The 15,869-nt window shown below is 42.8% G+C and overlaps 1 protein-coding gene across 1 annotated transcript in view; it reads left to right on the forward strand.

Annotated features, from left to right (window-relative positions):
- The first annotated feature begins 312 nt into the window (after positions 1 to 312).
- The window catches only part of ACSL1 (acyl-CoA synthetase long chain family member 1), a 38,131-nt gene continuing 22,574 nt past the window's right edge, over positions 313 to 15,869 (forward strand). Inside the window, exons 1-3 of the mRNA XM_059471106.1 lie at positions 313 to 455; positions 9,268 to 9,495; positions 15,396 to 15,510. Of these exons, the coding sequence (XP_059327089.1) occupies positions 9,301 to 9,495; positions 15,396 to 15,510 (310 nt within the window). The 5' untranslated portion in view covers positions 313 to 455; positions 9,268 to 9,300. The remainder of the gene's footprint in view (positions 456 to 9,267; positions 9,496 to 15,395; positions 15,511 to 15,869) is intronic.

Genomic DNA, 15,869 nt, shown 5'->3' on the forward strand with positions numbered 1-15,869 from the left:
CAAGGTCGTTGTCCTCTTCCAACACCTTCATACTTCAAATTATGTCCGTTTAGCATATTCATACTGGATGAAGATGTCCTTTCGGGAGCCGTAAGAAAGCCCTTGCTTTGCAAGCTGTCACATCAGACCTGAAAGGTGTTAGGTGGCAGTAGTGCCAGTGCTCCCCTCAGCTCCCTGGCCATCTCTGTCATTTGTGCCCGCACAGTACAACATTTCCACCGCCCTCCCGGCGGGTTTGTGTGAGTTACTGTGGGCAGGGGCAAGGGGAGGGGCAGGGCCGCGAGACAGACACGGGCAAGGCCGAGTGGCAGCCCCCGCCGGGCGGCGCGGACGGGAGGAGGCGGAGGAGGCGGAGGCGGGCCCGGCACACGCACACGCCGATCCCGCCGTGCAAGGCTTTAAAAGGGCGGCGCTGAGGCCGCGCGTACAGCCGTGGTCGCAGCTGCTGCTGGGAGGTGAGCGGGATTCGGGGGCTCTGCTGCCGTCGGGGCCGGGGGCCGTCAGGGACGCGCCGCTGAGGGAGGCGGCCGGGCCTGCCGGAGCGGCCGCCGCGGGGCCGGGGTGGTCTGCGCGGCTGCTGTCACCGCGGGGCCCGGCGGTCCCTGTAGGCTGTCTTTGCGGGGCCGCGGGGCTTTCCTCCCGGCCCTCAGTGGGATCAGCGTCCCCCGGAGCCGGCTGGGCTTCCCCTCGCACAAAAGCCTTCAGGAAAGCGTAGCTGTCTGTCTCCGGCCTCCCCCCGGCGCTGCGGCAGCTCGGGCTGGCCGGGCATTGTTCGGCGCCGGCGTTGCCCCCCAGCCGGGCTCGGCTCGACCTGGCGCGGGGTGAGCGGCTCGGCCGGGCCGAGCAGCGGGTAGCGGGCAGGGCAGCGCGGTGCTGCCCGCTGGCCCCGCGGCTTCGCGTTCGTTTAGCTGCCGGACTTTGCCTTCGAGTACGTTGTTTTTCGGGCGTGAATGCAGCGTGTACTTGATACAGCTTTTTTTTCTTCTTCCTTTAAAGCAGTTTAGAGTACGTGTGGAAATGCAGCGTGAGGCAAACTGGCCTAAAATGGAAGGTTGAGTGGCTTTGACTTTGCAGGCCTCCTCTGCTGCTAGGTAGGACTTGCAGTGCTACAGCACAGAGATTTAGCCTGGTTACCCGACGCTTTTGTTCTAGGATGCATACATTTCTTGTTCCTGTTGAACAGGAATTGCAACACTTGAAGCCTTCTAAATTTCTAAACGGCATGGCTGTGAGCCGTCTGGAGTATTACGGACACCCTCCTGGACTATGTAATCTAAACATTGCCTCACTTGGGTTAGCGTCCAAGGTATGATTGTCAGGTTCTTGATAGGAAAGAACAGACCTCATCCATGTGGTGTTAATAGATTTCCTTTTTCATCTGCATTGCTTTACAGGGAATCATGCACTCTCCTGAGCCTGGTCAGGAAAGTTTATTATTGCCTCTTTGCTTTGGAACGTGCTCTCAAACTCACAAGCTGAGATTTCTCAGCACTAGGATTTGGATCAGATTTCTTGCATCAAGAAATTGAATATAAGAGGGCATCGAGTTTACTGAAAAATACCTTTCTTTTCCTCTTGCAACAATAGCAGTGTTAATAATGCAAAAACTGATACATAGAGTTCCTCATGGACTCTTGCTGTTACTGCCTTTTTAAAGTTTAAGGATATGTAACTTGTTTGTATTGGGATGGGGAAATGTTTAAAAGATGGCTGATGGGAAAAATCTAAAGCTTGTCATTCCAAGTAGCTGTTGTGTGTAGTGTTATCAATTCAAGGTCTTAAGCAAACAGCCTTAGCCTAGTGTGAGGACTGCATGATTACAATGAATTTACAAAGGTAGCTTCTAAATTTGGTAGATGTTGTTTTACAACTACAACTTGAGCAACATGAGTTTGGAAATGAGTTTGGAAATAAGTTTTCAGTTTTTGAGAAAGAGACACCTAAGCAGCTTTTTGCTTCAAGGACAAGTACAAGGTTGATATTGGTAGAAAAAACAAACCCAGCAATTTATAGTAGATGGTAAGACAACTTTGAAATATTTTTGTGGGTAACTGACTTGCCTGTCTTTTGAGTGAAGTCTGTGTAGCTGGTTCTCCTATCTCCTTGCTCCACTAGAAAGGAATACTTCATGGGATTTTTGGGAGGAGGCAGAGGTGGGTTGTACCTTCCCTGTTTTGTGCCCCTCCAGTGGGGCAGAGTAAAATGTTTCCATTCCCTTTCTTATCCTTCCAAGAAAACAGCGCTTTTACTAAAGTGAACAACAGAAGGTAAAAATAGATTTTTGTGTATTGTTTTTCTTGCTAATAGGGTTGATGGAATTGGGTAGACTGAAGAAAATTAATAGCAGGAAATTTTTTGAATGTGCAGCAGAGACAAGAGAGATGTTCTGGCCCAAGGGATACATTGCTTGATGAATTGGGCTTCTGGTGGTCTTATGAACAGACTGCCTGCCATGTCCTGCTTCCCTGCTCTGCTAAATTAAAAGTTCAGATATGTTAAACGTTTCACTATGGTAAATATAACCAGCAGTAACTCCCTAGAAATCCTCACAAGTAAGAGGGGTGATGGTTTATGCATTGGCGCATGGTTTTGTGGGGGAGTTTACAATGCTGTGTGGCTCAGGGAAGCTCTGCTGTGCAGCGTTGACCTTTCCAGGCTGTAGGCTGAGCCCTGTCAGCGGATGTGGGGCTTGCGCAGATCCCACCTGACTGCTGGAACAAGGACACTTGATAGTATAAGGCTTCTGCTCTCTTGCTGCCTTTTGTGTTGAGAGTTACTCATCTACACAGAGTAAAATATGATTTCCTACCTCTGGTAGGGAGTTTGGAGGTAGATAATCTTTAAGGTATTTTTCAAACCAAACCATTCTGTGATAGTAATTTTTTTTTGTCAGGATTTGAACCTTAGTAGTACTGGTAGTTTGCTCAAGACTGATTGAAAACAGCTTGCATGATTTTATAGAGGTGTAGAGGAAAAATGGATTTTGCTTTTGTAGTTGAGCCATTTAAGTGCTATACCAGAGGTGCATGATGTTGTATTTCCAAAAGAGGATTTCACCTTTTTTTATGAATTACTGTTCTTGAACCCAGAACTCTTAAGCTTTTTAGTTTGATACTGCATGTGCCATGTTTTGGAAATTTGGCTTCTGCAGTCAGACTGCAATAATAGCCTAGTAAGATTGAATTAATTTCCTAGGAAAGCAAGACAAAGATGCTTACTATCACTGACTCAGAGTAGATGCAGGCATACTTTAATACCTGTGGTCAGAAGATTGTTCTGTTTGTCATACTATTTTTTGGGCTGCTGGTGTTGGGAGGTCACTCAGTGAGCCAATTGCTTCTCCGAAGTACTTACTGATCTTGCAGTCTCAGTGTGTTAAGGGATTTGATTTTTTGTAACAACCTGCTGGATGTAAACCCTATCTAGTGCAGTGTGGTAGGGCAGGTTGCCTTCAGCCGGAGTTCAGGTATCCGAAGTATGAGTGAGAAACTCCTTCTCACAGAGTCTCAAGTGAGCACTTAAACCATGTGTTAGCTTGATACTGCATACTGGGCTTTGTGAATGGTAACCTTTTCCTGGGAGGAGTAGAATGAGTAAGTTGGTATGATCTACTCACCTTGAGTATGGTCTACTCAGCTTGAGTAGATCATACCAGGAAAAAGCTGTTTGGTTCTATATGGTGGTTTTCATCTAAATGGTGTTTGGAATGACACTAGATTGACAGAGTAGTGCCATGCAAATCAGAGTTGCAGGGATGCAGTTCTAGTGGATAGCAGCGTAGGCTGAAAAATAAATATTTGCAGGCATCTTATCGGGTTTTTGGAGATGAGAAACCAGCAAGATTGCTCAGTGCCATGATGTGTATGTACAGGCATGGATTAAAGGTAACTCAAAGCAATCATTCTCTGAAAGGTTTTAGTGGTAAGTGTTGATTTTCCTTCATACACAGGGTTACCAAATGTTGTTGGAGGACTGTAATTGCACAAAAGGCATTGAGCAGATTCTTGTCACGTGTTTCAACTCCTGAACTGGAATAAACTCCAGTGACCTCACCAGTGTGCACTCAAATTACTTACTGGACCTCACTGAGAGGCAAGAATCCAGGTGGAGTTCCACTTGATTGCAAGGGGACTGAGGCCAAATGTCTGAGGACGGGCCTGTGACTTTGCTTGTTGGTGTGAACAGAACCTTGACCCATTTCAGATTTAGTGCCCCTTAAAGGTTGCAGCCTTAACTTTGATTGCACTTTATGAGTAAGTCAGCGTCCTAACTTATGGGTCTGAATCCAGCTTGTAGGGTGTTTCTCTCCAGTTCTGCCTTGTCCCAAATGCAGGAAGAGAATCTGAACCAGTAGAGGGAACGAACCTACACCCCAGTATGTGATGCCCCATGGTTGCTGAGAGCCTGACTTAGGGAGCTGAAGAGGAGTTGGATGTGAGGTGTGCATATTAAGGACCTGGTGGTTCCTCCTGCCTGGGATGTGTTCCTAGTTCTCTAGTTCTTTCCTCTTCACTCTTGCAGGAAGGTAAATAGGTCAGTTACTGCTTTAAAAGAAGGGTTTATAGCTCTCAAGCTTGGCTGGATAAATTAGGTGATTTCTGGGTAAGATTTTTGAAAAAGAAAAGTTGGAGAGGTGCCGAGGGGTGAGGCAGAGGTGGTGGAGGAAGAGGAGGTCATAGTAGTGGATTAGACAGTTCAATGTGTTTGGTTTTTTCAGGCAAATTTTCTCTGCCTGAGGAGTCATATATGACTCCTCATATATGACATGACAGGCTGCACCACAGTAGGCATCTTGCTATCTTGTTTGTTATACAGAGCTTAAACTAGGATCTCTCCTTCAGGTCTCAAATACCAAAGCTCCTTTGCTGTATCTTGAAGGTGGTTGTGGTTTGCTTGCTGGTTAGTTTGGCTATGTTACAGGTGTTTGCAAGAGCTCAGTCAGATTCCCTCTGACTGCAGGACAGGCAGAAAATCCTGGGAGGATTTGTAAGCAGTGTTTACAGTTTTGTGCCTAATGTAGTATTACAGTAGTCCACCCTCTTCCCCAGCTGTGCTGTTGTTTCCTTCTGGAAGCTAATGGCTATCTGGTCATTGAAATGAGAGTTGATCTAGTTGAGAGCTAGCATCAGGAATAGTATAGAAAGATTGTGTTTGCCAGATCACCTCCCTTGTGACTGCCTGGCTAGTGTGGAAAGGGTTGTGGCAGCATGTTACCTAGGACAGGGTGGACTGACTCAAATTTAAGGTGATTATAAATGCACTCTGAGATGAGGATTATGTATTCTGCTCAGACAAAAGGATTTCTTGGGTTAATAGCCAAAGCTATTTGTTCTACCTGGTTTTTTATACATAATAAAAGGGCTAGAACATGATTCTGCACTTGGTCTTTCAAAGGCTGAGGGGAGAAAGGCTTAAGAAAAAAAGATCCATGGGAGCTGAGCAGTGTAACCTGTAAGAGTAAGTAAAGAAAAACAGACTGCAGTGGCAGGTAGCTGTCAGGACAACTCAAAGGTATATGGGTGGCTGGTTCCCTGTTTCAGCGTATGATAATGAAAACATCATAATGCTATATTGCTCATAATAAGAGGCGGCGTGTCTTGTAGATTTCTCCTCCCTGCAAGAGGCTGCAGAAATAACACAGCCTGTTCTTTTACACCATGTGACGGACCTGCCTTTATGGCAGTGCTAGTGTGTTGTTTATCTAAATATTAGCACAGAGAGAAAGAAAGGCCATTGGTTCTTGGGGTTGTTTTCTCTGCACTACAGAAGCCGATGGCTGCTCTCCTGTTCTCTTCTGCTGCACTCGGACCATGCCCGGCTACGGGCAGACAATAGGCAGGCTGCTGCCCACTGTAAATAGACCATTGTACGCCCGGAGTGGGAGCAGCAGAGAGCGGCTGAGCCCTGCCAACTTGGGTCGCTGCCTTGAGATACTGGCTGTGCTGTAAAGAACGAGTCTTGGGTGCTGCAGGGCGGGTGGGTGTGTGTGAGCAGAGAGCTGGCTTTGAAACTTACAGAGCTCCTTAGCCAAATTGGTACGGTGAGTGCTGAGGGGTGCCTTTTTGGGCTGCACTGGGGGAATTGTTTCTTTGGAGGTGGTCAAGACAGATAATTGTCTCTGAGGCAGTTTTGGCTCATTACCCAAACTTCTTTCCCTCTGGTCTTTAAAAAAAAAAATAGCATGGTCTATTGATGGCATTGAGAAAAAAGTGCTTTTGACCTCAGATGTTGATTCTGCTCTTCCCTCCCCTACATGTAGCAATCTGAGTATTACAGACTGGTACTTTCCATCTGGCATCTCCTTCCTTTTGGTCTTCAGCTGTGTCTCACACTGGGGCTTAGTTTGAGTCTGTCCCTTGTGTTCCAGATCCTGCTTGGTAAGAAAGAATTGCAGGACAAGAATTTGTCAAGAGAGCGTGGGTTTTTTTACTTGCCTTGAGTGAGCAAACTTAGCTGGGCCCTTCCTTGAGGAAAACAACTGAAAACTAGAAGCAAGCTCCACTCTGAGGATCTTTGTATCTCAGTGTGAGGACTCTAAACCATTCTCCTTGGTCATGATAAAAACCCAGGGTGTCTGATGATGTTTGGAGCATGAGCCAGCTAGATACTGAGATGACTTGAAGGCTGGGAGGCATTGAAGCCACTTTTCTTGATGGGGTATATTTGGATGCATGTGTTAAGAATGTGAATTTATTGTCTTGGTTACAGTTGGCTTTGCCCTAAATGCAGAAGACGAGCTCGTATGACTTAACAGATAGTGTTAAAGCTTGCAATGACTTAGTCTTGCAGAAAACTGTGTCCTGGTCTTTTGTGTGGATGAGGCAGGAGATATAGTAAGATATTATCTCAATATAAACATAAGCAGCAAAATGTGTCATTGGATAGCTGATAACTTGTGGTATAGCTGCTCAAGAACAGTTTTATATTGCAGGCTTCCCTAGAAAGAGCTGGGCAAGGAAATGAAAAGCAGAGGTGTTTCTCTTCTCTTCACCCAGGCTGAAATCATAGCCAGTCCTTGACTATAATGGGACTGTTGTGTGAATTAAATGTTTGTTTCTGTTCTTGTTACCTGTAAAGGCATCACAGCCTTTTGAGCAATTCAAATTGCACTGCATTCCTAAATCATAGTGTGTGTGCAGGACACCTCATGACTAATACAGACAGGAAAACAGTTTTAAAAGTCAAAGGTGCTCATTGTGGAGCTTGAGGAAAGAGCTAAGCTTGCTCTTAGCCATTACCCATATCATAGACCCCCTTGTCTAGTTTTATGATGTGGTGTCCGTGATAAATGTGAAATTAACTTTTAAGTCCAGACTTCCTAGTTGGTGAAGAGGTTTTTTTATTCTTACTGTTCGTCTGTGTATAGTCAAACTTAAGTAGTAGTTTTCACACCTGTAATGCTAATGAACATGATTAGGGGTGTAAGAAGCAGCTGCATGGTGATCATAACTGTTAAATCAATAACTGATTCCTTTTTTAAAAAAGGAAATTAAGAGCTTGTTTATATATTCAGTTCATCTCTACCTTCAATTGTTACAGCCTGATGTGTTGTGGATTTTGATTATAGTCTGCTGTATATCACTGTGCAGATAACAAGAAGGCATTTCTGTAGTGGCCCTGCACTGCCTGCCAGGGTGATGCAGCCCTGTGCCCTAAGGCTAGGCCAGAAGAGAAAGGTGTGGGGGAGAGAGCAGTGCCTGCTGCCTGGGGATTACTCTATGGGTCTAGGACTCTTCCAGAGATGGAACTTGACTCCATCCCAGCTGCCCCCATCCATGACCTTGCTTCAGCCTGCCCTATTAACATTGTGAAAGCATGGGCCCTTTGAACCAATTTTATTACTATTTTGCTGTCTCTAGCAAATCTTGTCCAAATACTGGTTAGACTTTTTGTGAACTAGACCACGTTTCTGTTGTCTGGCTGCATAACTGATTGCTGCAGTAACGATTTCAAGGTCAGACTGTAAACTAGAAATTTTCCTGCAGAAATATGAAATGTTAACCGGGTATAGTTGGTCTTAAAACTTCTAAACATAATTCTGCACGTTTGGGTGTCAGTCTCATGTGTCACCCTCCTGCAGCGGTGGCTCCTTACACACTATGACTGTAGCTGTTAGCTACCTCTTTGACATTCTCTAGGACCTTTGTTTAATTCCGTTGTCCGTAGGACATGGCTAAGACCTAAATTACCTAAGTAAATACATGTCTTTGTTCTTCAAGCCGGCGGGGCAGCGCTGCCAGCCGTGGCGGGTGTCGGGCGGCCGTGCCGGGGCCGGGCCCGGGGCCGGTGGGGTGAGCGCTGCCCGCTGCCATTGGCCCCGCGCGGGCCGGCTGCTCCCGCTCACCTCTCCCCTAGTGGGCACCGGCCGGCCCTTCGGCATGTGACACACGTCCCGGGAGACCTTGGCTGTGGAGGAGAGCACCAGCTGAGCGGACTGCAATCCCGTTTTTTTTTCTGCAGCTGGTTCTTGCTGTGGAATATCCGTGTCAGTGAGTGCTGGCAGGGAGCAGCCTCTTCCAGCTCTTCTGTGCGAACGTGACAAATCAAATGTGCTTCCTGTGCTTGATTGTATTGCTGCGTGCTGCTGCTGTGGGCCTCATTTGCCACTGCCTCGGTCTGCCGCATGACCACAGATAAATTACTGGCATGGTGCTGAGAGAAATAGCAAACTTCCTAAGTACCATGGAGGAGCTATGGGAGGATATTGGCTTTGAAAACAGCTTGCTATACTGACCTTTCTGTGCATGTCTGAAGGGAGAGTAGAAAAGAGTTTATTTTACTGGAATTAGGACGGGAAAAATCTGCTCCTGCTATGCTCCTATAGGATTGGGATACTCTCTGTTACATGCAGGCAGGATAACATATGTCCCTGCCCTTCATTTCCCAGACTTCCCTGCTTGATGACTAACTGTTTAAACAGTCTTACAATACATCTGCTCTACAAATAACTATTTTACCTTTGTGAAATTCTCTCCTTTAACAAAAGGTCATCTTTTTTAAAAAATGAGTGCAGTCTCTGCTGAAAGCAATACTAAAAGCCTGAAGAAATTCCCTCTTCTCAGCCGCATCTATTTTTCTGGAATATCAACTAATAATTGCTTGCTTAATTGCAGCAAATTTCTAAAGATATTGCCTGCCTAGTGGTGGATCAGGTTATTTTGACAGTAGGAAGCCAGTAGGACAAAGCATACATCACTGCCCTATAGCAACAGCGAATCAAAAGTGCATTTCAGATTCTTTTTGTGCAACTTTTTTTCATACCAACAGATTCCAGCACTGAAACAACTGCAGTGAACCACAATGCAAGCACACGAGCTGTTCAGATACCTACGGATGCCCGAGCTGGGGGATGTCAGGCAGTATGTGCGCACCCTTCCGACAAACACACTGATGGGCTTCGGCGCCTTTGCGGCCCTCACAACCTACTGGTATGCAACAAGACCAAAGGCAATAAAACCGCCGTGTGATTTAGCAATGCAGTCTGTGGAAGTGGAGGTAAGTGCCACTTGATGGATGCTGTAGTTCACTGACATTTGAACCATAATGCAGCACTGAGAGAGACCGAACACTTGATTTACATTAGGGTGTTTCTAAACCTGTAATGTGAGAAAAATACATTTCTGAAATGTGGCTTGAACTCATTATTTTGGCTTGCTGAATATGAAAACCAGCTTGAGGCCTGAGGAAATAACTTATAACAGGAGAAGTTTCTGCTGAGACAACTGAGCTTCTGATCTCACTAGTGACAAAACTTGTTTATATTACAATTGGCAGAGTGTAGTTCTCAATTTCTGGCCGCATGATGACCTATTAAATTAGGTCTTGGGGTCAGAGTATGTATACTGGTATATACTGATTAGGCTAATAACTCTTCTGTTATTTTTAGTGTATAATAGCTGACACATGACACTTTATATTGTGTTACAAGCATCAGGAGAGTACTAATTGTCCTCAGATGATCTGTGGAAAGAAATACTAGTCTGCCAAGATCCCAGCCACAGAGTTAGTTGAAATTAAACCAGCCACCTGCTAAACTCTGGATGTTAGCTTAGCTTTTGTCTTACACTTTTTAGAAACAGAGTTACTTTTAGGTGGTGGCTTTTAAAAAGTGAAGTCAAATAGTCTGAGTGGGAGAAACTGTTGCTTTGTGAGCAAATACAGACAGCAGATTGCAAGGCTGGTTTTTTTGGTTGTTGTGGTTTTATTGATTCTCTTGCTCACTACAGAGTCAAATAACAATTCTTTCAAGAGTGTTCTCTTTCTTCAGGAGAGACAAGGTGTTTTCTCCTTTTGAAGGCAGGGGAGTTTTGGAAGGTTGTGATCTTTCAGGGAGATAAATAGAAAATGTAGAATTATAAAGCTGACAGCTTCTTGGTTTACTGATGATAGAGATTACTACTATAGATTTTTATACATGTATACTTGGCACTGAAGTCTCCCTTTACACTACATTCTTCTGCATGGATAGACTGCATCTAGTTGTCCTGTATCAAATTAAATTAACATGACTTTTGTGCTTAAGACCAGATATGATTACAAACTGATGTAAACAAATGTGGCAGAGTAGGTCAACTCATGAACTCTAGGAAACTCCTGTCATTACTTCAAATTGGGGACTTTCTTCAGTGTTTTATTGTTTTGAAATTGAAGAATGACACATTAGTTGGCCCCTCCATTCACAATTTATTTCCTGATCTTCTCAGTGGAGCATGCAGCAAGTATAGGGACACATCATGTTACTGTAGCACATAATGGTTTGCTATGAGAGGTACACAAAAGGGAAACAAAAAATGCAGTTGCAATGTGATAATTACCAGAAAACACCTAAGTTCAAGCAATGTGTAGAGTAAGGATCTAGGAGTTAGATCTCACTTTGTGGTGAGATTTTCCAAGTCTGTCAGCAGACATGTAGACAACAGGTGGAATAGTCTTGTAAACCAGCACATCTTGGTTGCTGGAATAAGCTAGCAGTGCAAGTTTTCCAGCTGTGGAGTGCCTCATTAGGCAGTGTAGACTTCAGCAGATTTTTGGGGGCATTGCATTTTAAGATGGTAAGACAGTAGCTTTTAGCTGGCCATAAATCCCATGACAAATGCTTATTTGCTTGAGACTCTTGACAGCAGTCTCAGTTCTCTGCCTTTACTTCTTCAAGTTAAATTACTTGTCACTGTTGGATTCTGAGATTGAAATCATTGTTTGGCAGTATGAGACTTCACTAAGCTACTTAATGCATCATTGATCCAATTACACTAATTGGCTCTCTGATCAGAGCAAGATAGGTATAACAGTATTATTTTTCACTGCCTCTTTAGAAAATGTGTTTTAATGGGCTAAATACTAGTTGGACTTAAATGAAAAACACCTGAATGTGTTAGCATGTTGCAGTGATAAGAGCTCAAACTTAGAGAATATCTTGAAATGAGTTAAGATCTGTCCAATTTTGTTTTCATTAATAATGTTTAAAATGGTAATCAAATGAGAATGTATGCTTTGAATCAAGTTTCAAGTGTATGTTGGAATTACTGCTCCTATAACAGTGACAAGACTTTATTACAGTGCTCAGGATTCAGGTACTCACTACATTTTGCTTAAAATTTAACTTCATATACTCAATTTTCTTATGTATATGTTGAGATGGGTTGTCTTCTACAGGGGGAAAAAAATCAAAATACTGCTCTGAAATTGTCTAAACTTTTTTTTTCTGCCTGAACAATAGGATTTTAAAAAGCCTGAGCAGTTGCTCCAAAAAAAGACATGTCAGAAGGCAATGCCTCTTTGCTACTGTTTTACTGTCTAGTCTACTTGTTCATTTACAGAAAGAAATTTGAAGTAGTCATAAGCTTCTACATAATTCTTACTTGTGACTTAACTTTGTTAGAAGCCAAGGAAATAAAAGTGAGGTCAGTGACTGGAGTAGGGTTTCTACATGTTTTGATATTTTATCTTCATAACTTCATATGGGAGAAAGAAGATCCTATTTACTGTTGTTCCAGGTCACTTTCTATCTCTCCAAAACTTTGATTTGGTAGGCCAGCACCGTATGACCCATTATAACAATCCCTGGATGAGCAAAAAGATTGCACACGTAGTTGAAAATGAGTGCAAAGAGTTACTGAAGTGGCAGGAATACATTGCACTAGACCAGGTTGCCCAGAGCCCCTGTCAGCCTGGCCTTCAACACTTCCAGGGATGTCATCCACATCTGGACCTGTCTGCCTGTAGATTGCTTCCCTTCCCCTGCTGACTAACAGCTGAGTAACTTTGGCTGCTGATTTTGTGTAGGTGTATGGCTGTCAAATATATTAAATCTTGCTTTAAAAACTTTTATTTGTTCCAGTTTATGCTATGTAGAAAAATAGGATAGAAATAAATATTAGGATGTCAGTATTTTCTAGGAGTAAGACTGGATTTGACTGGCTTTTTTGTTCCCTTAAGAAAAAAAATTCAAATATGGAGAGAAGTATTCAACTCATGAAAACTTTGTCTTCTTATGTTTTTCTGATTCATTGCCAGAATTCTAGCATGCCTTGTCTTTCAAGAATCACTTGATTACACATGTGCTTGTCTCCCTATGAATGATCAGTTTTAGATGCTGTATACTTTCGTAGGGAATAACATACTTAGGACTAAATGGCTAGTTTGAAAACTCTGGTTTGTACTACTTGCTGCTCAGAATAAGTATGTTGGTGACCTAAGCACCACTTGCTAGTATATTTTCCCTCCCAGGTAAAGGGAAATTTCTCTCATCCCTGAGGCGTGGTGGAGTCTTCAGCATGCCTTCAACATTACTGCTAATCCTAAGAACCCTGTGTCAAGTCCATGGCTTGAACAAAAGCAGTTACTTTATATGACCTGAATAGGCCTTGATAGAGTAATATACACTCTGTTGTAGAATAAATCTGTTTCTTTCAGATGCTGCTATTTTTAACCAATGCCAAGGTTTTACTTAATGACTAGCACTTGATGTGCAGTAGGGTAATTTCCTGCAAGTCCCTGAGCTGCTGCAAGGGCCGCTTTACACGAGTTACTAGAATCTGTTCTCAAATTTATCAGATTTTACTGCCTGGCTATTTTAAGGACAGTTATTAAAACTGGCAACCCTTTTGACTGCTTATCTTTTTACTGGACAAACCTATTCAAACTAACCTGTGTGAAGTCAGCCAAACATTCCAGTCCTAGGATTCAGATACCTGATGGTAATGACCAGTGATTTTTTTTTTTTAAAGTTTGCTGCAAACAGAACTTTCCCTCATATTGCACAAACATTCTGGATAGAGGACTGTTTGGACTAGATCTTAAAACTGTAGTTCTTGCTGCTTTCAAGCAAAATGTAGATGAGAGCTGTTGCTTAGTGGATGAGTCAATTTAGACCTTGCATTACGCTCCTGGTTTGACCTTCAACATACCTGGGAGTATTTCACTGCATCACTAATGTTGAACTCCTTATGGCCTTCATACAAGGAGATGGATGTTTTTCTGAAAAACTTTTATTCTAAGACTGTTGAAAATCTAGTTAATTCTACTTCACTATAAGAAAAAGAACAAAGTAAGCAAAACTGAAAGGCGATTTTCGCCTTACTGAAAACTTATAAGAACCAATGGCAACAGCAGTCTGTTAGAGAGTTCCTCTTTTTTCAGAAGGACAGTGCCATTAGTCTTGTATCTCAGCAGTGTACTGTCTGATAACTCATATTCAAATTTGGTTAGTGCCTCAGGCCCTGGAAAAGTTGCTTTTGTGGTGCTGTGTAATAGGGCGTGTAAACAAAACAGTTGTAGCCACATGAGGAGAAGCAAATACTTCTTGACTCCTCTTGCTGAGGAATGGCTTAGGCTATTGTATTTCACCTGATGAGGGAATTATAGCACGTCAGATGTGGCACATGTGATACGCTGCACTTGTTGATGTTACCCGTGGCCATGGCAACAAACTACATTGTGTGATCTTTCTTAGATTAGCTCCAGAGTGGCAACACTGGGAAAAATCTATAAGATGACCTTGATTATCCAAGATCTGAGAACCCAGTGAAATGAAGCAAGTAGTCTTGCTTTTCTTTCCAGGCAGACACATGTGCTAGTCATCTGTTAATTTCCTGTAGAGTAGATGTTGGTCTGAGAGCAAGTAGACTCTTGAATTTCTAATGTTATGAATTTTTAGAGGTAAGCCGCTCATTAAGTTGTTCTGGGTCATGTTCACAGTGTACGTTTCTGCTTACTGTCAAAGGAGTGGCAAGCTCTGCATTACTCATACTGTTTTGCTAAAACAAGTTAGGCTTGTTTTAGTGTAAAAATATTTTTCCTCTCTGTGCCTTTTGTGTGCTAGCTGATTTCTACAGACATGGGTGATATGGCATCTTCTGTACACAAACTTGTATTTATCTGGCTTATACATGAACAGAGGGTGTCTGGTCTTCCAGAATACTTTGAAAACAGGAGAAGAATCTATGACTGCATATGAAGAGATTTGAGTTGTGGAGGATAGACTAACTAAATCTGTGCCTGAATTGTCTAGGGTTTGACTTTCTGAAAGAGCCAGAAATTGATTACACTGATAGAGAAAATCTTATGCAGTGTTTACTCAAGATCCTCTGTTTAACCAGCTGGGCTGTTCCTGATAAAAACTTGGTTGTAGGTGTCTGTCATCACAACAGGACTAATTAAGAACTGTGGCCTAATAGTAATTGCATAATTGTAGTTTGTGAAACTTGATTGCTCTCTATAAAATGGGGTTATTTAATCAGTCACTCTAAAAAAGGCAGTGTTATATCGGAATTATTAGATTCTTGTGTTGACTTCCAATTTTAGCTTCTCTAAGTGCTCAACAGCTAAAAAAATGGTGATTTCAATTTTCAAGATAGTATTGTCTTGACTGCATTTGAATAAATCTTTTTTGTAAGATGCAACTTTTAATTGGATTAAAGGACTCTATCTGGAACAGAGTATTTTGCTTATGAGAACACTTGTTTAGAGTATTGGTGGCCATGCTTAAAATCATTTAGGGTTTGAAACCACATACTGAAGTGTGATTATGTTCTGTCATCTTAATTAGAAAAATACATTGGGATTGCACCATTAATATTCTGTCTAGACTGCTCTGAGACTGGATTTAGGAAGCTGGATGAAATTAATTATGGTCTATATTGTACTAATGGAGTAAAATATTTCTTAAGAAAGTGCTTTTGACAAAATGCCCCTTCTTAGACTTTACTATTCTCATTTGTTCTGTGCTATTATAGGTAGCTGGGGAATAAGATTTTGGCAGGTTTTTGGTAATGTAGGGAGCAGTTTGACTCTTAAAACAATGTCCTGGAAAACCTTGCATAGTTCCCAAGTTCTCTCAAGAAGAATATTCCTTCCAGCCCCCAAGGGTGTCTGACCTTTCTGCTTGCCTTTCTTAGGGCGGTGAGCGTGCTCGAAGGTCTGCTCTTCTCAGCAGCGACGAACTGTTGTCCTACTACTATGATGATGTGAGAACAGTTTATGATATTTTCCAAAGGGGTGTACAAGTATCAAGTAAGTCTAAAATTAAAGATAATATTTTAAATATGTCAGGAACTATGTATTTGAACTCTTTTGAAATGCAGCTGGGCATAGGGAGTCTCAGTCTAGCAGTATGATGGATGTATTGGATGTGAATTTTCTTGAGGACAAAGGAAATGCTATTTTGTGAAAGAGTTCTGTGAATAAAGTCAGTGCTGTATTCCTTGGCCTAAACTTTGTAGCTTCTGTCTTTCTCAGCTTCCTTCCCTGAAAAAAACCCATTTTTCATCTGAAAGTGTCTGCTGAGAATCTAGGGGCTTAACACCAAGAGTGGTATCAGGACAGAGGAGTTGGGGTTGAATTTTGAGGGACTATTTCTTTTTTTTTTTTTT

Source organism: Ammospiza nelsoni, chromosome 4 (assembly GCF_027579445.1).
Source record: "Ammospiza nelsoni isolate bAmmNel1 chromosome 4, bAmmNel1.pri, whole genome shotgun sequence".
Taxonomy (NCBI): Eukaryota; Metazoa; Chordata; class Aves; order Passeriformes; family Passerellidae; genus Ammospiza; species Ammospiza nelsoni.